General features: G+C 33.7%; 1 protein-coding gene across 2 annotated transcripts in view; it reads right to left on the bottom strand.

Moving 5' to 3' along the window:
• Positions 1-26093, bottom strand: part of HTR2C (5-hydroxytryptamine receptor 2C) — a 152811-nt gene extending 126718 nt beyond the window's left edge. The window contains exons 1-2 of one of the 2 annotated variants that reach the window (XM_045537744.1): positions 26058-26093; positions 20988-21301 (exon numbers count right to left, since the gene is read on the bottom strand). In XM_045537744.1, the coding sequence (XP_045393700.1) occupies positions 20988-21301; positions 26058-26092 (349 nt within the window). In that variant the 5' untranslated portion in view covers position 26093. The remainder of the gene's footprint in view (positions 1-20987; positions 21302-26057) is intronic. The other variant, XM_045537745.1, reaches the window with a different exon arrangement.
• Between the last annotated feature and the right edge of the window lie 458 nt (positions 26094-26551).

Raw genomic sequence — 26551 nt, 5'->3', positions numbered from 1 at the left:
GAACGTAGTTCTTAGTGATTTACCCAAAATCACAATATTAGATCTAGTTAAAAAAAACAGTACTTGTTAGCCAAAATTAATGCTAAGGACTATGAAACTATCACAATTCACCCTAAACTTGCCCAAAATCACAATATTAGATCTAGTTAAATAACAATACTTCTTAGCCAGAATTAATGCTAAGGACTATGAAACTATCAAAATTCACCCTAAATATGTATATGATTAACTTACTAATGTTTAGCTTTTATATAACTTTTCTATTAATCTTTGATATGATGTTTAGTGGAAATAGTTTGTCATTTTTAATTTTTACTCCAATTGCCCTTCTAGAGAACACTGAAGTTGATTACTATGGTTTATATGTGCCACCCACTGGTGAAATTCATTTATACACAGGATTGCAATCTTAAGTTTATAAGAGTTGGAAATTAGAGACTTCACTTTCTCCCATTACCAGAAACACTTCAAAGAATAGAGGGAATTTACTTTTCATTATTTATCTACCTTCCATTTTGAATATATTTTTCATTCAATATTAAATAAATGGAAGTTAACTTTAACAATTAGTTTAATAGAACAGATTCAGCTTTGTCCTCTGTGCTTGTTCCTAAACTGAAAATCTAGAAATGGTCTTTCTCCCTATACATATGAAGGGGATATTAAGCTGAGAGTATGTGAGATGGAGTTAAAATAAAATAGAAATATGAATAAGTCCTCAATGAATATTAAATGTTTTTACTTTAGTTCCCTTTTGAAGTTTTTTCCTACAGAATTTTGAGGAGAAAATATGTTTTTATTAGCTAATGTAGTTCTTTTCATTTCCAAGAGTGAACCTGATCTTGAATAAGGAAAGCTCTTGCTCTACAGAAGATAGCCTGACCTAGATCTCCCATATGTACTCTAAATACTAATTCAGAATACTTTTTCTGTTTCATTTTGAATAGGGTAAAAATCGACATTTGTTGTGATCCTATATTTAAATAGAAAATAGAAATATAGAATCTACAATGGCTCAGCTAATTTGCAATTGTACATAGTCCCATAAAGACGTCCAAATATCCATAACGTGTAATTAAAGAATAAAAATAGAAATAAATAGAATGAAAATGAAAATTCTATCTTCAATACCTATTTTATTAAATATTTCTCAGTGAAAAAACACATTGAAAAAAATCTCACTGAACCTTGATTGTCTTCTTGATGCTCTTATTTAAAAAGAAACAATGGCATCAGATAATGGAAAAATATAATTCATTAAGTATATTTTTGGAACTTAATGTTAAGTAAACATTGGGCGAGCAGCTTGCCTTTGCTATATTTCGAATCCAGAATAATTAGAGAGCCAAGATTTTAGATTTTTGATATGTTTTATTCAGAATGCAAAACAAATTGCACCACACAAAAATATAGAAATCTGACTAAAAGGGAAAAGAAAGCAGCCAACTTTTAATCATTAGTCCAAGGATCCCAACACTGCACAGTTTAAGCATTCTGTTAGGAGTATATAAAGATAAATGTAAACAATTAAGATTCATAGTTGTAAGAGATTCTATTTAGCATATGAAAGACAGCTTTCAAGATTGAGTTCCTGCCCTTTGAGATAAAAGCTAAGCAGGGTATTCTTAATTTTCTCACAACGTTTAAGAGTGAGGATTATGGGTATATAGTCCATTTATGGGTATATAATCCATTCATTCTAAGCAAATTTTCTTTTATGTTCACTTAGATGGCAACAAGAGATAAAATGTCCTCTGAGATATTAAAACAATATATAATTAATAAGTAGGTTTTTCATCTTGGGTCTCTTGCTGGGACTAACCAAACTGATTGTAATGATCATAGGCACATAAAAGTACATATGAAATGTAACACTGTTGCATGAAATAGTTAAGTCTTCTTTTCATCTCCCTATCATTCACAAAGGCACTATGCTACCATCATAATGATAATTTCAGACCCCAAGTAACTTGTTCAAAGTGACATAAGTAACTTAATTACAGAATCTTGAAACATAGAAGATAACCTAGAAAATATCTAGTTTAACCTCCTATCTAAGGCAGAAATTTCTTGTACAACCTCTAATGATGGGGATGGGGAGGGGTCCTCTCTTTGAAAGATAGAGCTTTTCATTTTATAGAACCCTACCTAATATGCATCCATCTGTATATTTTACTATTTATCTTGTTTTTGCCTTTTGGAGCACATGAGCATGAAAATCCTTCAACTGTTTGAAGATGTATCATGACCCTTACCACTTCGCCTTAATTCCATTTTCTAATCACATGGCAGCAGAGGCATTGAAACCTGTGCCTTCAAACTCTGTGTCTTAAGTAAGTATTAATAGAATCTGAATTGCCCTGAAATAACATTATTTTTTAATAAAGTTGTGGTTTTAAAACACTGTGTATCAGCTAGGTCCATGTACCTCACTAGTAAGTATGCAAATAATTGTTAATTAATATTATCCTGGTAGGGCTCGGAGAAATTACTCCTGAATATACAAAAGGTGATTTTCTTAGTTATGCTACTCTGTGTCTCTATAGCCATATCAGGACATAAAGCAAGAACCAATATTTGGTTTAAATCTTCAGAAACACAGTATATTCAACATGTCCATGGATTGGTGGCAGAAATACCAGTCTGGCTAGCTGGGAAAATGGGGACCCTTAGTATCAGTAATCGAAGTGAGGATGGACATTAGCTTTTTGTGGCCCTAAAATGAAATAAAATTGTGTGCCTTAATTTTCCTCATCTGTAAAGTAGGGAAAATGTAAAACTCTCTATCTACATGTTATTTGTGAGAATTGGATGAGGCAAATGGACAAAGTAAGCATTCAATTAAAGTTAGTTATTATAATTTTTCTTATCATTTTCTTCATCATCATCATTGAATGGCTGGAGAAAGAGTCTTTGAGATAAGGGCTGAGGACTTAGCTTTCTAGGAATTGTCATATCAGCAGATGATATAAAAACCATTGAAAGTTTTCATGAATGAATGAGATTTTCCAAATTTAAGAATGAGATCTGTCTATACCAGAAATTGTGTTTGGGATTAGCCAGACAGAAGCAGAAGAAAAATTGGGGGAATCTTTAGGTCATCAGAACTGGACACCCCAGAGGGAACCCTAGCCTTACTTGAGACAGTAGCAATCTCCTTGTAAGGGACAAAACATAGGGGGTACTTCCATTAATTGACAATAGAACATTGATAGTACTTAAACTTTTGGTGGTTTGATTTCTTACCTGTTAAAAGGGGGTAGTACATGTATAGCACTTGGAACAATGCCTGGCCCTGAGCAAGTGCTCAGTGAGATTAGACATTAGCTGTTACTATTTAGTTTTGACAGTGCTACCTATCTGCCTATAGTGAAATAACCTTTGCAAGCAGAACTGGAATATTAACTAAAATTACATTATTAATTTATTTTGTGAGGTTATTGGAGAATTAACCCCGTAATTAATATGTAAAAGTTCTTCATCTCTAAGGAGGAAAGAAGACAGAAAGAGCAAAGAATGACTAGAGGTAGAAAACTCTAGATATAAGAACAAAGATCAGGACCTCGGACTGTATTCTTCAATATAAATGTCACTGCAATTTTCAGTAAATATACTGATGCCATTCTTCCTTTTTATGCTTGAAATGGAAACTTACCTAGTAAAGAATTTCTTTCCTGTCAGGGTAAAGAGGCTGCAGTGAGGTGATTAAGTGGATTGGTAGAGGGAAAGGAGATATTGGGAGAAGATATTTCAACCCCAAAGTAATGATTCTTAGGTCTAAATGTGTGAAGCTGGGAAATTCCAAGTAACCTCATGAATTTGTTTGCAAAGGGGAAGGAGGCCTTCATTTATTTATTAAAAAAAAAAAACGGTCAGAGATAACGGTAAATACTAGGTATATATAAGTACACCAGACTGACAAGGTCCCTGCTTAGTCTTTCAGAGGGAAATTTTTGTGTGAATGCCATGGAACGGAAATGAAAACATCATTATATAAACTCTAGATCAGCTTTATAGAATGTGTGAGCCCTGGGGAAGACAACAATAAGTAAAAAGGAAAAATAAAATAGAGTTGTTTTACAGAGGGACTTTGTGAAAGGGACAGGGACAAGCATTGCTTTTTCAATGTTTAGAAAACAAATTGTGTTATAGTTATGGAGGGGCACTTTCCTAATTTGTGAAAGGAACATAGCTAAGTACAATGAAGACTGAAGCAAATGCAGCACCATGTGGTATCTTGAGGATTGGTAGGTTTGGCAGCACCAGGTGACAGCACCCTGGAAAGGTAAGCAGCATTCTCATGGAAGGCACTGGTGGTGAAATGGCAGAGCATCAGCGGAGACCACAATGCCTGGTGGGAGACTGTGGATGCCCAACAGACATGGCGGTACTCAGCAGATGCCCAGCGAATGATGATGGATGCCCACTGGCGGATGATGGATGCCCAGTGGGAGATGATGTATGCCCAATAGCAGATGATGGATGCCCAGCAGATACTGCAAATGATAGCAGGTGATGGTGGATACACATGTGCTCCATGAAAGCCCAGAAGAATTGCAGCAGTGCATGATGCAAATTGATTTATTTCATGATCACATGTGAGAATCCCTGGGGACTTCTAGAAGTACTTGGGAGGAATGGGTGTACTTTTCTAAAGGGCTGGAGAATCTTTGTTAGCATATGGGCATAACATGCTAGTGAATTTAGGGTATCAATATCAAGGCTGTCCCTTTTGGACTCATGGCTGTGAGGCCTTTCACAAACGTAAACACTTTTAGGGACCAGCTAGGTAATATCAGTGAGTAAGACAGCTAGGTGTAAGAAGATGGAGAGTGGTAGAAAACATAGCACAGTTGGAACTTACACACTATTAAAAGCTATTCAAATTATGAAGTTTGGCTGGGCGCAGTGGCTCATGCCTGTAATCCTAGCACTCTGGGAGGCCGAGGCGGGAGGATCACTCAAGGTCCGGAGTTCAAGACAAGCCTGAGCAAGAGCGAGACCCTGTCTCTACTGAAAAATAGAAAGAAATTATCTGGACAACTAAAAATATATAGAAAAAATTAGCTTGGCATGGTGGCACATGCCTGTAGTCCCAACGACTTGGGAGGCTGAGGCAGGAGGATTGCTTGAGCCCAGGAGTTTGAGGTTGCTGTGAGCTAGGCTGATGCCATGGCACTCTAGCCAGGGCAAAAGAGTGAGACTCTGTCTCAAAACAAAAAAATTACGAAGTTTAAAAGTTGTTGGCTAGGCCAAAACAAAATTTACCTACAGGAAAAAGTCAGCAAAAGGGCCACTAATTCATGATCTCTTATTTAGGTGAACAGTAAGTACCAGTGTCTTAGGACTTAATAACTCATTTATGTAGGAATGTAGTACCACTTTTATACAAATAAGGAAATTGTTCCACTTTGAGAATGAGCTCTAGTTACACAAATTTTGGAGATATTTTTCATATACGAGATGATTGTCTTATGCCATTTGTTAATCAATACAAATAAATCAGGGACATTCTATTCATCACATATTTATATATGAACTATATATGTTTCCAGAGCATTTAATACAACTTGGACTCCAGTGAATAACTTTTGATAGACTCTCTGAAAATCCCCAGGGACAACAATGGAAAATATGATGTTCTTAGCAATATTGCATTAGTCAATCAGTTATGGATTATGAGACTCAAAATTCTGGTGGACCAGAGGGGCATGACTTTTACTTTTGAGAGTGAAAGGGTACCTAGAGAACGTTTGCTAGGTGACTTAAAAGGGGATCCTAAGGTGCTCTAAGAGTAGAAAGAAAAAATAATGCTCTAAGTAAAAATCCAGCTAACTATGTAAGAGATACTGAGATTTTCACAAATTACATAATACATTTTCAAATACATTTGAATATTTTTCTCAGCTTCGTATGTCTCTGTTGTACTAAAATAAACATGTTCTAAGACACTAAATCCAAAAATTTCTGATTTCAATGCTTTATTTCATTCTGTTATTCATGGTCTAAATATCTAAAGTCTGAGAGTTTCTGTATCATTATATTAAAAAGTCACTGAACTTTAGTAAATTTAATGGTGTACATTCACTTGCATTAGGATTCGAAGATGTTATTGTATACCCGTTTCTAGGTCTCAGTTTGACAGCTCTTAAGTTTAATGTTCTTAGTCTCTTTGCAAGTAGTTCTGTTTTTTTGTGAAAATAGAGCCCAAGTAAGAATCCTACCTATTACCATAGCAGATCTTCCCAGTTTGCAGTGAGCAGGAGTTTCAAGGGGGGGAAGAAAACTATAGCAATAATAAAGCAATTATAGTAATAACGATATTTTCGAACTACAGAACTGAGGTCATTGTGGAAGTATACAACTGCAAAAAAACTGTATATATTTACAGGAGTAAGAGTAATCATTTTGAAGCGTATTGTGAACTAAATACCTCAATGACAACCAAAGGCCTCAAACATTCAATGAACATCTGAGGCACTGAATCAATTCACAAAACTACCTCCATTTCTGTCAATATCTTGAAGGGTTTTTTAAACCAGCAGGCTTACCCTCTTGGCATTCTGGAAAGCAACCTGATGTCTACTTTTCCTCTAATTTAGCTTTTCTGTCTCTCCTTCTCCCAAAAAACCCCTCTTGACTTTTCAAATGCAAACTATGAGTCTCAAAATGGTATAGTGAAAAATGAAAATGGATGTTAGACTCAGCTAGATCTAGTTCAGATCCTGACTCTGCTTTCTACTAGTCTAATGATGTGACCTTGGGCAAGCCATTGCCTAAGTGAGACATATATGTAAGCTGCATGAGGGCAGGAATTTGTTACTGTTTTGTGCACTGAACACAGAACCTACAAGTGTGCCTGGTATATGGTAGGTGCTCAATAAATGATTGTCAAATAAATGATCCTCAATTTTAATGTCTATAAAATGAGGTTTTGGTGAGAATTTAAAGTGATAACAGCTGTTAAGGACATGGATGTACTTGACATGAATATACCCAAACTCCAATGAAACTGTTTGTTCTTCAAACTTTAGCCATTCTCACCATCCCTGTGAAGTCCTGAACTACCTTTACCCAGCTCTAGTCCAATCCTTTCATACAACCTCAGTCTCATCACCTCCTTATCTGATGTGTGTGATCTTGCCGTCTGACTAAAACTGGGCATATTGGTGTTTTTATTGTGTGTCTGCCACATTCATTTGTAGGTATTTACTTCGGTTTGTCTCTTTGACAAAGGATGCTGTATCTTCTCTGTTATCTATTGTAGTGTTTAAAAACAGCTTCTAAAGCCAGACAGCCTCAGTTTAAAATCCCTGCTCTACAATAACTATGTAACCCTCTGTGAGTTACCTAATGACCTTCCTCTGTTCTATCATATGTAAATTGGGGATGATAACAGAATATAACTCACATGGTTTGTGAGAACTAAATAATTAAATACATGTAAAGCACTTAAAACAGTGCTTGGCACATTGGAAATAACAAATGTTAGCTATGATTATTGTAGCTTCCTGTAAAGCTTTATGCAATTAATTATATGCAATTTCCTTAAAGATTAGCTTCTAGGTTGGGCGTGGTGGCTCACGCCTGTAATCCCAGCATTTTGGAAGGCCAAAGCAGGAGGATCCCTTGAGGCCAGGAGTTTGAGGCCTCAGTGAGCTAGGATGATGCCACTGCACTCTAGCTCGGGCAACAGAGCAAGACACTGGCTCAAAAAAAAAAAAAAAAAAAAAAAAGATTCGCCTCTAGACAGTGTTGACAAGTTGGATAACATATCTTTATGTAACTAATTTATCTACACAGATCTTGGATATGTATTCTAATTTCTTCAAAGTAATGGAAAACAGAACAGATTAAACATGACACCTCAAATACACATACAATAACAGCATAACAAGATGGGAAAAGAAAGGCAGAAAAACAACGTACTTGAACAATGACAGGGTGGGTGTTACAGATTCAGTGTTTTCAAGTAAGATTTAGCAGAGGAAAAACTGTTCATGATTTTTTTTAAGAGTTCATTGCTAGTGGAATTGCACTGATGCTGTACAATAATAACACATTTCACTACCTTTGAAAGCACCAGCCATTTCTTGAAGTAGTTGTACTTACACATAGATGCATGAACTCAGACAAAAACATGTCAACCTGCCACAAGGAAAATGGGTGTTATCTGGCTTCCTAAACCAGTAAGTTTTAAAAAGTCAAGTCTTTGTGATCACCTAAACTTAAAATCTATTAGCTATATGGGAATTGAGTGGACTCATATTTTTAAGCTAGCTTTAATCTGTAAACAGTAGCTCTATGAATGAAAATGTACATAATGAAATATCATGTAATGGTAAGGGGTAATTTGAGGTTATGTTCAATTTATTACGAAAATAGATTTAGGGCCAGTAATGATTTTTAATTTTTTCATAAAAGATATATGATTTTCTATCCTTTTGATTAATTACTACAAAGGTTTTTATGACTTTATTTTATTTTTATTTGATATCTACATATCCTCTTTGTTGAAGTATCTGTTCACATCTCTTGTTAATTTTTTATTAACTGGTTTTTTTTGTTGTTGTTTTTGAGTTTGGAGAGTTCTTCATCTATTCTGGATACAAATTCTTTACTAGATATGTTACTGTTGAATATTCTCTATCAACCTGTGGCTTCCCTTTCATTTGCTCAATGGTGTCATTCAAAGAGCAAAAGTTTTTAATTTTGATAAAGTCCAATTTATCCATCCTTTTTATGGCTCATGGTATTGGATGACCTAGCTAAGAACTCTTGGTCTGACTCAATATCATGAAGATTTTCTCTTGTTTTCTTTTAGGAGTTTAATAATTTTGTATTTTAAGTTTAGCTCTGTATTTCATTTTGAGTTAATTTTTGTAAGGTGTGAAATATGGATTGAGGTTCTTTACTTCGGATATGGATTTCCAGCAACATTTGTTGAAAAGACTATTTTTTCTCCTTTGAACCTTTGTTAAAAATTAATTGACCATATTTGTTAGCTTCTGGATAATCTCTTCATATCTATTTATATATGCACTTATCCTTCCAACAGTAGCATTCTTCTTGATTACTACAGCTTGACAATAAACCCTAAAATAAAGTACTATGAGTTCTCCAATTTTGTTGTTTTTCAAAACTGTTTTGGCTGTTGTAGTTCCTTTGCCTTTCCAATAAATTTTAGGAATCAATCAGCTTGTTGATTTTTACAAAAAACATCTGCTGAGAATTTGATTGGAACTATGTTGAATCTACAGATCATTTGGGAGAGAATGTACATCTTAAGAATATTGATTCTTCCAATCCATAATCAGGGCATATCTCTCCATTTGTTTGGGCTTCTTTAATTTGTTTCATCAGTGTTTTGAAGTTTTCAGCATACAACTCCTATACATATTTTGGTAGATTTACACTTCTGATTTTCATATTTTTTGATAATATTAGAAATAGTACTCTTTAACTTTCACTGCTACTATATAGAAACACAATTTATTTGTGAATATGGGTTTTGCATCTTCAAAGCTCACTAAACTCACTTATTAATTGTTCTAATTATCTGTGAATGCATAAATATTTATTATCTCACAATTTCTGTGGATCAGGAATCTGGTCACACCATATCTTCTCCTTCAGCATGTTTCATAAGCTGCAATCAAGATGTCAGCCAGGCTGTAACCTCTCCAAAGCTCAACTGAAGAAAGATTCACTTTGATGCTCACTCACATGGTTGATATAATTTATTGGATTTTGGATTGAAGGCTTCAGTCCCTCATTAGATGTTGGAGGCTTCCCTCAATTCCTTGTCACGTGAGCCTCTCTATAGGGCAGCTTACAACATGGCAGCTTGCTTCATCAGAGCAAGGGAGCAAATGCACAAGAGAGAGCGCCAGCAAGAGAAAAAGGGCCAGCAAGACAAAAGTCACAGTCTTTTACAACTTAATCTCAGAAGTGGCATCCAATCACTTTTACTATATTCTCACAAAAAAGAGGAAGGGATTACACAAGAAAATAAATACCGGGAGGCAGGGATCATTGGGGGCCATTTTAGAAGCAGTCTAGTTTATTATTTCTAGGAGCTCCTTTGTAGATCCCTTGGGATTTTCTATGTAGACAATTATGTCATTTTCATATAAAAGCAGTTTTGTTTCTTTCCTTCTGATCTATAAATATTTCATTAATTTTTCTTGCCTTATTACACTGGCTAGGACCTGTAGTATAATGTTGAATACAAGTGGTGAAAGAGGACATCCTGATCTTATCACTGAAGTTCAGGAGAAATCATTTGCTGTTTCATCATAAGGTATGATATCAGTGTAAGAATATTTATAGATCCCCCTTATCAGGTTGAGGAACTTTCCTTCTATTCCTAGTTTTCTGATAATTTTTATCTTGAATGGGTGTTGATTTTTGCCAAATATCTTTTTTGTATCTACCAATCCATAATTGAGATGATCATATGGGTTTTATTTTCTTTAGTCTGTTGCGATGGGGAATCACATAAATTGATTTTTGAATGTTGGACCAGCTGTATTGGAATGTATTATCCTTTTTATGTACTGCTGAATTCAATTTGATAACATTTTCTTAAGAATTTTTGCATCTATGATAATGAAGATATTGATTTCTAATTTTCTTGATTATAATGTCTATGGATTTATTATCAGGGTAACCCTGGCCTCATAACATGATATGAAAGTATTCCTATGCTTCCACTTTCTGGGAGAGATTATGTAGAATTCTTATTTTTTTCTTCCTGAAATGTATAGTAGAATTTGCCAGTGAAACCATTCATGTCTGGAGATTTTTTGGGAAGCTTTTTTATAGGACTATTCAGGGTAACCGTTTCTTCATAAGTAATCTTTGGGAGTTTATATCTTTAAGAATGTTGGTTCATTTCATATAAGTTGTTGAATTGATAGGCATAAAGTTTTTCATAATATTGTTATCTTTTAACGTCTGTAAGTTCTGTAGTGATGTTTCCTCTTTCATTACTGATACTGATAATTTGAATCCCCCCATTTTTAATTGATGAGTCTAGCTAGAGGCTTATCAATTTCATTAATCTTATAAAATAGTGAGCTTCGGGCTACACTGATTTTCCTCTATTGTTCTCCCATTTATTTATTTATTTATTTATTTATTTATTTGAGACGGAGTCTCACTTTGTTGCCCAGGCTACAGTGCCATGGCATCAGCCTAGCTCACAGCAACCTCAAACTCCTGGGTTCAAGCAATCCTTCTGCCTCAGCCTCCCTAGTAGCTGGAAATACAGGCATGTGCCACCATGCCCAGCTAATTTTTTCTATATATTTTTAGTTCTCCAGCTAATTTCTTTCTATTTTTAGTAGAGACAGGGTCTCGCTCTTGCTCGGGCTGGTCTCGAACTCCTCAGCTCAAACGATCCACCCACCTCGGCCTCCCAGAGTGCTAGGATTACAGGTGTGAGCCTCCACGCCTGGCCTATTGTTCTCCTATTTTTATTCTCACTGATTTCTGTTTTGAATTCTCTTATTTCCTCCTCTCTGCTTGAACTGGGTTTAATTTGCTCTTCTTTTCTAGTTTCTAAAAGTGGAAACTTAGATTACTGACGTGAGACCTTCCTATTTTTAAAATAAATTATTAATGCCATAAATCTTTCTCTAAGCACTACTTTAGCTGCATCTGACAATTTTTTAACAGCTTTATTGAGGTATAATTGACAAACCACAAACTGCATACATTTAAAGTGTGCAATTTGAGATAGATATAAAATGTTTGCAAAATCATCACTACTATCAAGATAATGAACATATTCATTGTGCCCCAAATTTTCCTCTTGCCATTTAATAACCTCTTTCATTTGCTCCACCCCACTCCAGATTGTGACCACCAAGCACTGATCATCTTTCTGCCACTGTTGATTGGCTTGCATTTTCGAAAATTGTATATGAATGGATACACGTTGTATGTATTTTTGTGTGACTGTTTTCACTCAACTAAGTATATTTTAGGGTTTGTCTGTGTCATTTTATGTATCAGTAGTTCATTTCATTTTATTATTGGTGTATAGCAATTTGATCATAATGTGTCTGGGCACGGTTTTCCTTGAGTTTCTCCTATTTGAGGTTTGCTGAACTTCTTGAATTTAAATTGAATCTAAATTTTCACCAAATTTGGGAAATTACTGCCCAATTTTTTGTTCAAATATATTTTTCTGCACCAATCTTTTTCTCCTCTCCTTTTGGGACTTTAATAACACAAATATTCTACAATTTGATAGAATCCCACAGGTTATTAAAGCAATGTTTATTCAAGTGCCACATAAATAACCTCAAAACTTCTATGTATGCCCTGAAAGAAACCCTTATTTCCTACAGCCACAGGGCCAAGATTGCTAAAAATTAAATGCAGAATATCTTGTCCTGTGATTAGCTGAATTATAATGTAAGTGGAAGGCCCAGCCTCACAGTGTATCAATTATTAAAATGAGGGCTCTGATTGGGAAATAAGTTGTATCTTATATGTTGGAATGAGGGCATGTGGGAATACCCTGATGAAGCTGAGGATGTTGAGCCCCTAAATTCTGATGAGACTCTCCTGACCCCTAGAGGAAGTAGCACTGCATCAGTTACGTGAGATTTTCCCAACAATGTATAACCTGAATTTAATCTTAACATTCTTCACATATGTCAAGACCAGGAAAGACAAACAAAGGCTGAGGATCATGGCGGGGGGAGACCAAGAAGACATGTCAATTAAATGTAACGTGGGATCCTGGATTGGAATCTGGACCAGAAAAAGTGTATTAGTGGGACAATTGATATAATTTGAATAAAAACTGTAAATTTGTTTAAAAAAATAAATAAAGGAATGTTTAATTTTTTCTTTAGTGTTTCTACTCTTCAGTTTGGACAATTTCTGTTGATCCATCTTCAAAAAGAGTTCACTGACTCTTGCCTCTGTCATCTCTTTTCTCTTAGTGAGCCCATCCTATAATTTTTTAAAAATACTAGATATTGTAGTTTCTTGTCCTAAAATTTTCAATTTTTTATGTTTTCTTGTTTATGGTTTCTTTTTACCCATTGAGAACCTCCATATTTCCATTAATTTCTATTCATTACTACACGGAGTATTATTACCACAGCTGCTTTAAAGGCTTTGTCTGATAATTCTAACATCTCGGTAATTTGAGTTTGGCATCTGTTCATTTTCTTTAAGAATTTTTCATATTTTCTGGATATTTTTATGTCAAGTAATTTTAAATTATATTCTAGATATTTTGGGCATTGTATTTATTCTTGTTAGAATCTTCTTGATGCTGATTTTGTTTACTTGTTTGTTTTAGTAGGCAGTGAACCTAGTTAGGTTCAGACTTAAAGTTCAGTCTTGCCTCTGTGAACAGTGAATTCAATGTCTTTCCTGTTTTTATAACCTTGGCTATGCTGCCTTGGGTCTGTCCCACACAAGTGCCACCCAGGGCACAGCCCGAGACTTGGATGGTTGTTTAAATAAGTTCAATTTTTTAAAGCTTTTCTATGCTTCTTGGGGTCTGTCCTATTTATGTAAAGCTCAGGGTTGAGACTGGCACTTGTTCAGGTTTATACACAGAATTAAAGAAACCTTTTTCCACGTCTGCCTCAATGGGATTCCCTCCGATACTCTCTGGTGGACAAAGGCCTCTTTCCCTGGTCCACTGGCTTTGTGACTGAGTCCTGTCCTCGCTACAAAGCTGCTAGAGAAAAGAGGGAGAAAAAACCTGGGAACCTCACTTTCCTATAGGTTACTTCTCTAAGTTTTGATTTCCCCCCAAACTGCCTTCTTTTGTTTATTTTTCTGAGTCCTCAGATAGCTGTTTTTGAATTTTTTCTAGACTTTAATGGTGGAATATAGCAGAAGACATAGTCTTTATTAGGCTTTCTTTATTTTTGTTGATATCAAAACTCTCATCATTAAGCTTAATGCTTGAATGTTCCCAGATTTTGTCAGTGGGGGCCCTGTAAAGCTGGTTCCTGTGTCTTTTTGATATGTTCATATGTTAACATCACTCTTTGAGCACTTCCTTACTTTTCAGCTCAAAAGATGTTCCAGTCTCATGTAATATTCCTTCTCCATCCCTGAAATTAACCATTCCCCTAAGGAGTCCCTATTTCTGTTTGTATTCATTGCTGCTCATATAACATTGCTTCTAAAATGGCTTAATAGACAGACCAGGAAATAATTCTAAATATGGATATAAATACTAATCTATCTGTTACCTATCTCTTTATCTTTCTATTATCTATCATTGCCATGAATTTACACTGATAGTATGAATATTAAGCCAACACCATAGGATTTATTATTGCCTTCCCCTTTTTCAATTTTTTTTTTTTAATTTCAGCTCATCATGGGGGTACATAAGTTCAGGTTATATACATTGTCCATGTCACGCCCATCCCCCTGAGTCAGAGCTTCAAGCGTGTCCATTCTCCAGACAGTGCGTCTGGCACTCACCATGTAGTCATACCTCCATCTCCTTATGTAACAGTGAGAAACCTGGCTTCTATTATCTTTAGTATATTCACACACTTACACAATCCCAGGATACACAAATAATAGTTTCAGAATTGCTATTGTATGCCACCAATAAAATCAAACCTACCATCTAGAGTTCCTTTATTTACAGTTTTCTTTATCTCCATACTCAATGTATATAGTACAAATATTGTGTTTTAAAGTTATATGGGTTAGGTTTTTTTGGAACTGTCCACTTCAGAGTGGTTATGTTATTAATTTCAAATAGAGTTGGGTTATTTTGATTCCATTCATAATCCATATCAGTTAATAGAGAACTTTCTTATTTTTCTAATAGTTTCACAATACTCTATTAAAAAGTGGGCAAAAGACATGAACAGAAGCTTCTCAAAAGAAGACAAATAGACAATAAACGTATGAAAAAATGCTCAACATCACTAATCATCAGGGAAATGGAAATTAAAACCATAATGAGATATCACCTTACCCCAGTCAGAATGGCTTTTATTAAAAAGTCCAAAAATAATAGATGCTGACATGGATGCAGGGAGAAAGGAATGCTTATACACTGTTGGTGGGACTGCAAATTAGTCCAGCCTCTATGGATAACAGTATGGAGAAACCTCAAAGGAGTAAAAGTAGACCCACTATTTGATCCAGCAATCCCACTATTGGATATTTACCAAAAGGAAAAGAATACTTTGCATCAAAAAGACACCTGCACTCAAATGCTTATTGTAGCACAATTCACAATTGCAAAGATGTGGAATCAAATCAAGTGTCCATCAATTCATGAGTGGATTAGTAAAATGTGATATATGTGTACCATGGAGCACTACTCATACATAAAAAAAAGCTGAATTAATACTTTTTGCAACAATCTGGATGGACCTGGGGACCATTCTCCTAGGTAAATTATCTCAAGAATGGAAAAACAAACACCACAAGTACTCACTATTAAATCGGAAGTAACCATGAGTACACATGTGCACAGGGGGAAGTAAAACTCAGTGGAAATCAATCAGGGGGGTGGGAGAGAAGGAGAGGGGAAAAAACCTACCTAATGGGTACTATGAACACTACTTGGGTGATAGGCACACCTATAGCTGGAATTGAAGCACTACAAAAGCAATCCATATATCCTAAAACATTTGTACCCCTTTAATATCTTGAAACAAAAAGAAATCTTCTTTTAAAAAACCACAATTTTGATTTATTAAATCTATTGTTTTATTCTCTACTCATGGAATTCTTGCTTTTATCTTTTTTTTTATTTTTTTAAGGGCATGCAGAAAGTTTATTGGGGAAAGGTCTCAGAGAAATACCTATAAAAAAACTGAGGAAGGCAGGACTGGGCTAAGGGAGAAACTGAGTAATCCAGCAGTGAGCTGAGACCTCTGACAATTCTACCAGGACCTCTAGATCTTTCATAGCTGTCATCTTTAACTTGCTTCTTAGACCGAGTTAGGGTATCTTTATTTTTTAATTCTTTGTGCTTTCTTTTGGTTTACTTTGTAGTTCTTTTCCAAGTTTTCTTGCTGGGAATTTATTTGTATACTTTAATTTTTTACTAATAAATGTGATTAAGGCTGTGAATTTTCCTCTGATCACTGTTTTAAGTATAGCCTATAGATTTTGAGATGCAGTGCTTATGCTATCAAATTTTAAAAGAAATTCTATAATTTCTGTTTACATTTGTCTTTTTGACCAAGAGTTGTTTAAAATTTGTTATAATTTTTAGGTCCCATATATGAGTGTGAAAATACAATATTTGTCTTTCTGTAAAAAATTGATCTCAAGGAGGTAGTGAATAGAATGGTGGCTACTAGAGATTGGTAAGGGTGGTGGGAAAGGGTAATGAAAAGGTGTTGGTGAAGGGGTAATTCTGTTAAATAGAAGGAAAAAGTTCTAGTGTTCAACAGTGCAATAGGGCAACTATAGTTAACAATAATTTATTATGTTTCAGAATAGCTAGAAGTTTTCAAATGTTCCCAAAATAAAGCAATGATAAATGTTTCAGGTGAATCATGTCCCAATTACCCCGATTTGATCATCATATGTTATACGCTTGTATCAAAATGTAATATGTACTCCATGAATATGTACAATTATTATGTATCAATAAAAAATTTGTTATAATTTCAAGATGAGATGGTCTTAAAACTTTTGTAAATACATTCTATTATTGCATTGTTACCAGAAGTGACTTTCTGTAATATTTCTACTTTTCTAATATTTTCTTTGTGACCTAATACAGGATTAATTTTTGTGAGTGTTTCATGTGCACTTATGAAGAAGGTATACTTTCTATGATAAGGATGTAAAATTTAATATGCACTCCTAAGATCTATACCCTTATTTATTTTTGTTGAATCTTTCTTGTACTGAGTATGATGTGTTAAAGTCTCCTAATATTAGAATGTATCCAAAAAGATTATTTTCCATCTGTTTTAATTTTTGTTTTATAAAAGTCATTGCTGTGTTATTGGATGCAGAGATATTCTTAACTGCTATTTCTTTGTTGTTAACTGTGGTTTTTTATCATTAATAAGTATCCTTCTTTTTCACTCTTACTGTTTCTTTTTACTTCAAATTTACTTTGTCAGATATCAAAATCACAATTTTCTGCTTTCTTGTTATCATTTGCTTAGTGCACTTTGGCCCATTCCTTTACTTTTAGCTATGATCAGTCACTGGATTTTAAGGGTTCTTTTTGGATACAGAATATAGGCTCTTTTTATGTAAGCCAAATTGAAAACCTTTTATTTTTAATAGTGTGTTAGGTTCATTCAAGTTTATTGCCATTATTGATATGTTTGATTTCACGTTACGTGAATTATGATTTTTTCCTTCTATTTATTCATCTAGTCGACTGGTTGTCGCTTTTCTATTAATTACATTTCTTTTGGTATTTAGGAAGGTTTGCATTTTTGTTGTAGTGGTTAACTTTGTATTTATATCATGTGACCTTAGACCAATGTTTTCTTGTTTATTCTATTACTTTCTGATTTTCCAGGTTTTTTTTTTCTGGTATCATTTAACTCCAACCTTTTGTTTATAGAAAAATAAATGCCATTATTCTACTTTCTTCTTCTCCTTTTCTTTTCTCTTCTTTTCCTAATTTTTAGTTGCATTTTTTTCTATTTAATAATTTATTAGGAGATATAACACATAATATATTACCATATAACATATAGTATTCTCCTGCCCTTATACCACCTTTACTTTGTCTTAGCTCTAAAATTAAGTATATTAAATGTTTATCATCAGTCTTTTTGAGGAAATTTTTCCAATCATTCCTTTTTTAGATGAATCTCATCCACTATTTTATTTTATTTTATTTTATTTTTAGTATAAGAAAAATTTTATTGGAGTCACCCAAACACATTTCTCATATGATGAAGAGCTTTAGCAGCTGAGTTTACATGAACAAGTATTATTTTATAAGAAGAGCTTATAGTACAGAATGCCCTGAGTTTTTAAAAAATTCAAATTTTTTATAGCACTCATGGGCAACTTCTCTGGATATAAAATTATGGTTTCAAACTTTCTTTGAGTATTTTTATATTTTTAAATTTATGGTACCTTTTATATATAATAATTTTTACCCTTTTAAAACTGTACACTAGAATTTATAGTTCTTCAAATTTTGAGAAATATTTATATGTTTGTATAACCATCATCACAATCAGGATGTAGAACAGTTGCATAATACCAAAATAAATGCCTTCAGGTCCTGGAAACCATTGATCTGTTTTCTGTTATTTTAGATTTGCCTTTGAAAGAATGTGCTATAAATGGTTGAAGTTTTTGAAAGTATTGTTTCACTGTTGCTTCGCTTTGTTATTTTTGTGACATGTAAGGCAATCTAACTCTCTTGCTCTTGTAAAGTTTTGCCTCTCTTTGCCTAGAATCCCTGAGGATTTTTTCTTTATATTTAAAATCTAGTGTCTCAGATATTATCGTTTCAGGTCAATTTTCTAGGACTGGGTTGAATTTATCAAAAGTAGATTCAGACTCTTTTATTTTTGAAAAACATTATAGTTTTAAGTATTAATTCTATTTTATTATTTTTTCCTTTTTGAGGATTCTCATACATATATTGGTTCTTTTTTGTTGATATTCCATTTCAAAAACCCTCTTTCTGACACCTTTTTTTTCCTTATCCTCATTCTCTTTGTTTACCTGTTTTTCTTCTATACTCCTTATTAAGTGATTATATGAATTAATTATATGAGTTAATTCTTCTTTGAGCACTTTTAATTTAATGGTCTTATTGATATGACTTTGTCTTTTTCTTCTATTTTATTTGTCCTGAGTTCAATCAACTTTTGCTTCATGTTGTCCTAATTTTGTCCATTTCTATTCTTAGTTTTTAGATTAGTACTTCAAGGTACCTATTTTTTAATACCTTAGCATGATTGTTTGAAGATATTTAATTTCATTTGAATTGTTTTGTCATAGTTTTCTTTTGCTTGTTCATTCTTTATTGGCGGAATTTGGAATTTTCATCAAATGCTTTCTTTTGATTCCCATATTCTGATTTCTTTTCATGGTAGTTGGCTATAGGTGAAGATTGGTTACATCTCTGAATTTCTATGAACGGGGCTGGAGGTTTGTAGGTGACTTCCAAGATTCCAAGCTCAAGAGCATCCTCTTTTCTCCATGTGTCAAAGTATGATTTCTTTACTGGGGGACTTTTGGGGACTGTAGGGTTGGGGTGATGGGTCCTTATATGCTGAAATTTTTTTGTCTTGTAAGATGAGAAATTTTCCCCTCTTGTATCTTTTAACTTTCATTGTGCATTTTTTTCAAAAATCACCTCTCGCTTCTTTTTTACCCTTTCTACCTCCGCATAGTTGCTTTTCCTAGGCTGCATTCTTGAGTCCTAGGCACACTTTTACAGCCCTTACCTAAAGGTTGACCTTCTAGAGAAACTTTTCAGTATTTTCATACTTGGTGTAGACTTATTTTCTTGTGGTGATTTTAGATCAATCTTAGGCTTCCTAAGAGTTTTCCTCTTATCTCTTTCTTGCAGTTTCTCCTGGACTGCCCTTCCTCTACACAACAATATGTGGTGGGAGCCTAATAGATAACTCAATGTGATTTTGTTTTTCTACTTAAAGGTAATTTGGAATTTGAGTGTTCTCCAAACTTGGTGGTGGTATTGTGTAGTTTTATCTGTTTTTCCTGTTCTTTGTTTTTTTTTTGGAGGGGAAATAGATGTGTTAGGAGATTTGGATTTATGCCAATGCCATTATTTGGCCACTCGGATATATTTTTTTTCTAAGGAAGAAACTGGCAAATGAAACAGACACCACAGGACAAAGTATACCTTCTAAACCACAATTTCACTTCATTCCAGTAAACTTTTCTTAATTTTAGAGCTATAAAGTGGCAAAATGCCCACTGAGCAGCTAAAATACTGATACTTTGAGGTTAATGCATCATTGAAACTCAATGAGGATTGGAAAAACATATTTTCTGAGAACACTTTATAAAATGCCTATTAAGATAATCTACTGTCACTGTATGTTTAAAACACACTAATTAATTTTTAAGTTTCATGAGAGATTATTTTCTGGATGCTTTGATTTTCTTTTAGGATTTGAGAACTAGATACACTTTCAATATTATTTCTATTAGTCTAATTCCATTATATACTCCAGGGAACTGGAAGTCTATTTTACTTCTTTGTAAGATAAGCATATGATCAATTAAATTCAAACTGGGCTCTTCAACTTCCTGGTAAAGATATTTTGTAGAATTGTATAAGCAATTTCAATTGTCCATCATAAATATTAGCTAGGAACAAAATTTAGGTTAAAATAAACAGAACAATGAGATGGCAGAAAATCAAAAGAAAAATTAAAAACCTCTCTAAAATCAATATATGAAACTTGGTCAGTGCCTGAATTTTTATAGTGATGACGTGAATTTGTGCTTATATACTTAGTAATTAATTATGTTATCTCCTGTCTCCTTGTAAAAACATGAATTGCAGGCTCCATGAAGCAGAAGAATAGTTATTACTGAGTGCCTATTTTGTGCAAAGCACTTAGTTTGGCAGCAATAAAAAGAATTACTTAAAATATATTTATTAAACAAGATGAGCCATTTCTTTCTTTGTATTAGAGATGGTACTAGTATGCATACTGGCCAGAACACAGGGGTTGGGAGATGCTTCTGGAACTATCCCATTCTTACATTGTAAGGCAACTCCTCATTCATTACGAATGTCACTGAGCAAGAGAACATCTACGCATGACTTTAACATATTACAAAATGTCTGTTTTGCTTTTTGAAGGCTCTGCTACTGATTTATTTAATAAATGTGATACGAATATCTAATTCCTTCTGTCAAACAATTTAGTTTTTTCTTTTTCAGAATGTTACAAGCAAAATAATTAACTCTATGAGTGTTTACTATGGTACCTGACACAAATTTATGACATGATCTGAGATTGAAAAGCTAATAAAATTGTACTTACCATAAAGGATTGCAAGCAGAGACAGTGGCATGACAAGGAGTCCCACTAGCATATCAGCAATGGCTAGGGACATTAAGAAGTAATTGGTGGCATTGTGCAGTTTCTTTTCCATGCTTACTGCCATGATTACGAGAATGTTGCCACCTATTGTCATGATTATTATTACGACGATTGAAATTGCTGGCCAGTTTTGTACCCCGTCTGGGAATTTGAAGCGTCCACCATCGGAGGTATTGAAAATGTCAGTTACTATAGCTGCTACTGGGCTTATAGAAATATCGCATTGCCAAACCAATAGGCCAATTAGGTGCACACTGAAAATTAAGAAGAAGAAAAAAACCAGTCAGGTACATATTATATTGCTTACACACAGTTTATTGCTTATACAAAATAATTGCTTTTCCTTCAGCAATCATTATCACCATCATCATCATCATTTCTACTCTCTTAATTAAACTTTAGCATTTCTTCTTTCTATCCAAAGAATATTAATTTTTCTTGCATGGTTATTATGAGTTAGGAACTTAGTTTATTGAAATATATTTGTATTATCTCATTTGATCTCATACAACAACCTCATGCAGTACTTAGGTATATCCATTATGCAGACGATAAGACAGAATGAGGTTCAGAAAGGTTAAGTAACTTTCTCAAGCCAATACAGCCAATAGATGACAGGGCCAGCGTCCCATACTCAGTTCCCACTGATTTCAAAGCCTGTATTTTTAACTTTTATTGTGATCTGAAACCACAGAATTGTTTGATTTGCTGTAATAGACTATTCTTTACATTTTAAAAATATTGTTTCCTTCTAGATATCCTCTTAGACAGCTGACAACAGAGTGAAGGGAGATTTTCTTAAAGGATCCAGTACCCTGACAAGAAAATTGGAAGTTGCCTCTTTTGATCCAAAGCTAAGAAGGAATAAGTTGCCATTAGACCTACTTCAGGCAAGTGTTAGGAAGAGGCACAGTAGATTTTGACAACAGTACATACTTTTTTAGTTCTCATCTTACTTTCTTGCACTTGCAAAGTGACTTTATACTGGTTCATTAGTTTCTTAATGTCTTGTGCTATAAACTTTCCCTCTTCCTGCCACTCTCCCCATTACTGTCTTATGCTTTCTATGTCCTGTTCTAGGTTAGATAATGATTTTTGCTGATGATGAATACCTATGGGTTTCTTACTTTTCATGCACTGGGAACTAAGTTTCTTTGGTCATTTAAAATGTACATTTCTCATGATGGTACTTAGGTAGATTCTACTAGTAGGAATTTCAGGCCAGCTGGCAGGCTACTGCAAGAGTTGGAAGTGGTTGTCTTCTGCACATCCTAAATTAATTTCCCTGCATGACAATGTAAGAATTATTTAAGTTACATACATAAGTGTTCTCTCAAAGTGTAAGCTCCTATAATGTCTGATAAAACTAACATTTATTTTCCTTAATAAAATAGACAAGACAGACATGCATGCTCAATATTTTCTGCTTAAAAACAAGGAATATTATCTGTGAATGGTTGTTTTATGTTTATTCTATGTGCAATAATAGTTATTTAGTAAATATTAAATGGCAACATGAGGATATCTTTCCTATATGTAGTGGTTGTTAAATCTTTATATTATTTCTAGAATAGAAAATTGCTTCTACTAGCACGATATATGCTATATAGTTTTCTATGCAAGACAGTTGAAGGAAAATTCTTTCTGGAATCGGAGGGCTGGAAAACATTGACATTATAACACCCAGTGTCTATGTGTTCTCTAGGTAAGTGCTTTTATCTCATTATCTCAGTCACTTGTTCTTTGAACTGAAAATAGTATCTCTATGCAAGGATAATATATGTATGATTTGATTGACTCATTTCTCATTACCATTATCAGAGAATTTACAGTGGTAAAACTAGATGATTAAAATTATCATAATCATATCATATTCATAATATTACATACACACATGCACCATAGTTTCTGAACTAAAACTGGAACACGTAGCCAGAAAAAATATTGGCATCATTTAAACCTAAGTTAAAATATTGAAATAATTTCCTAGCATATTTTAAAATCATTTCTCTTGATTTCTCTTAATCTCTGTTAATATGCTTCCATGTCTTTAAAGACAATAAAGAAATCATGAAAATATACTGACTTTCCCATGCTATAATGGATATAAAACTAATACCTCAGACATTTAGTTTAAAATTACTTCATAATTAGTCAAAGCTACTTGATATTCTAAGCAACTTGGAGGGAGAAGACATACATAGTAATTTTTATCAAATAATCAGAAGTAATCAGTAAAGTCTTCCTAATATATTATTTTCTTGTAACATTAAAAATAAGCAAAAATATCACAATTCCAAAATCTATAGCATAATTAATTTGTGATTGAGATGAGCAGACATTATTGAAATAAAGGACAAAATAAATAGAAACAAATTATTTTTTCCCAGGTTTGATTACTCTGTCACTGTATTTGTTGTATTTGGCAGAGGGCCAATGGACTGGCTATATGACTTCAATGATGTTTCGATCAGTCACTCAACCTATCAGAATATCAGTTTCCTCATTTGTACAAGGATGATCTCTATTACATGGTTTTTGTTAAAATTAAATGATATTATATATGTAAAGTCCTGAAAATAGTAGCTGTGTCATAATAGGCCCTCAGTAAATGCTGGAGCTTACCTGCTTTCTGTCTTCAAAGTTAAACAAAAGTATTTTATGGTTGCTATACCTCAATTCAAGTATTTCAAAATTTTCCAAAAATTTAAGTCCCAATTTTATTTCAAGACAATACCTATGTAGGTAGAACTAGGCTCAGAAAGTAATTTTAAGTCCAGAGTCTTTTCCAGGGTTCTTCCTGGCCTAGCTGATGAAAACCCTGTCCTGCTGTCATTAAAAAAAAAAAATGTTTCCGGTTTAAATTAGCTGATGATCATCTCAAGTAGTCCCACAAAATTTTATCTCAAATACTAAGCTGTTTCTTCAATTGTTGACTGCAGAATCACAAATGTATTTATTCTTAAGATCTTAGTAGAATATACAGTCCAACTTCAAATTTTCTAAGTAAATTGTGAGAACATCTAAATTCTTTCATATGTCTCTAAAAATGGTAAAGGAGTGCAGGATAAAGTTGTACATAACAGAAATATACATGAAAAATCTATTTCCAATTATGAATTTTTATAATTTGAAAACCTTAGAATTTGGAGGTAGAAAACAACACTTCGAGTAATTATCTCTACTGGTCAGAAATCTTTTTCTTTTTTTAAATGAAAGAATCCATGAGACAAATATTGAACCACTGAGGAGTCTTGTTGGATCTTAATATATCTTTTATGGATTACAAAATAAGGTAATAGTCTTGGGATAGATCTTAAAAGAATATTTACTTCAGTTTCCTGGCTTCAATTATTGAGCAATACTTATGGGAAAGGTTTTATGATTTTTATTAAAATTCAATTCTATTTTCCACAGATTTGTAATCAAGAATTGGCTATATTTTCTTTTGTTTTGACATTTTTTCTTTTTTTATTTTAGAATGTTAACAGAGGTACAAATGTTTTAGTTACATGAATTACTTTTGTACAGTTTGAGTCAAGAATTGGCTGTATTAAAACCTAAGTTTTAATACCTATGTGTTCAGTGAAATATATAAAGTCCTTTTACAAAAGAGGAGCAATTTATGTCTAGCTCTTAAAGCTTACATTAATTGTTATTAAGCCCACAGGAATCTCATAAAATATGTACACAAGTCATAATGTCTCTCTGAATGATGCAAATAATTTACTCAGTGCTTCTAAATTTTTAATGAAAATATCATTTTACATTCTTAGTAGATAAACAAAATGATAATTTAGTTTAAGAGTCTGAATACATTTTAAATCTGATGAGTTTTTGCATGATATATGACAATGGACATTGTTAGAAGAGGGGAATGATCCTTTGTCTCAATAGAATGGGAAAAAATGTATATGAATTCTTAAATTTCATAGCAGAGTAATTTGGTGCCCTTTAAGGCAGCCCGACATTTTGGTATATGGGCAAATGGCTATATACTGAGTTGGCACAGGCTCATGGAATGGGAACATTTGTCCTTTCATTTTCCTACACCTGACTCTTTCCTCTTCTTTATCACTGTCCTCCACCTTTTCCATTTCTAAATGTCTGCTCTGGTTCCCTTGGAATCATGCATACATGAGACTATCATCACAAGAATGACATCCAAGATGGGCTATAGTGATGCACATTGCAGAGTGTCCTATGTTGATGTACTTTATATCTCCTGTACTCTGTAAACTTTCCCTGGGTGAGCTCTTTTACAGGAATCATAGAGGAGACCACATAGTAGCAAGGAGATTCAGGGCTTCTCAACTGTACTGCTCAGAGTTTACACAGCTTTGGATCTCTTTTTCCATGCCCTCTTCCTCAAAGAGTAGGGTTGGAAAAAACCACTCCAACATTTTACTATGTAAGAAAGAAAACATACCTGGATTAGATCAAATTTACAATCGCTTAGTACTTGAATCTGGTTCTTTACCTGCCCCTTTTATGTTGCATTCTATTGACTTCAACTACTGGATCATTATATCAAGACTTCCCAAGGATGGAATTGTTGTCTTCTGTCGAGCTACATCTCCCAACCTTAACCCTTTCACTTCTGACCTTCTCTTTCGCTACCTCAACTATTCTTCATTAAACCAGGGACATTGTATTCTCTTGACTCTTCAGTTTATGTAGGAAGGAAAAGGAAAGAACTTTTCTAAGTTTTATAAATGGAGAAAGCAACCATGAGCATTGGAATTATTTGAATTGAGGATATTATCACTATATTATTTGTTTGAGTACATTAGCTATAGTGTTTAATTGGAGTTCAAATCATTGCTTTTCCCCCCATTTATTAGTTTTGAATAGGAAACACTCATAATATTAGTCTTTTGGGATGCAAGTCATTTATGCAGATTGAGGCAAATATAGTTGAGTGGTCATATAGAAGCATTTTTAACATCTCTGAGCAAGCTGACACACAAAGTTGTATTTTTATTAAAATAATAATAATAATATCCTTACAGGAACGAATGCACCGCGTTCCTCAGGTTCACCATGATTGCTTCAGTCTTAAGCAACCACAGTTTAAAATTGAGAAGAGGAAATTAACAGATTGGATTCACCATTTCATCCTTTCTGGGGAGAGAAAAAAAAAAGAAAATTAGTTAAAAGTCCAAATAACTCGCATTACAACCAATTAAACAAACTTAAATGCACTTATATGATGATAAGAAACAGTCAATATTTAATTTAGCAAACAAGAAAGCATGTTATATTGTGTAAGTGACAAAACATAGTAAAAAGAGCAGATTTTTCATATATTTACCAATGCATAACCATCACAGTTTTTCTAGAATTTCTTATATATGCTTTATTTATATGGAGCACCTACCAAATTTCCCTCTGTTGGAGTATACATGACTTCACATCAATGTTTAGAGAAAGAAATTAAGAATGTATTCTTAATTTGCAAACCATTGGGAGAAAGTGTACAATCTAATAAGTAGTATGTCTAA

The sequence above is a fragment of the Lemur catta genome, chromosome X (genome assembly GCF_020740605.2).
Source record: "Lemur catta isolate mLemCat1 chromosome X, mLemCat1.pri, whole genome shotgun sequence".
NCBI lineage: Eukaryota > Metazoa > Chordata > Mammalia > Primates > Lemuridae > Lemur > Lemur catta.
This window is presented reverse-complemented; position numbering and strand designations above follow the sequence as displayed.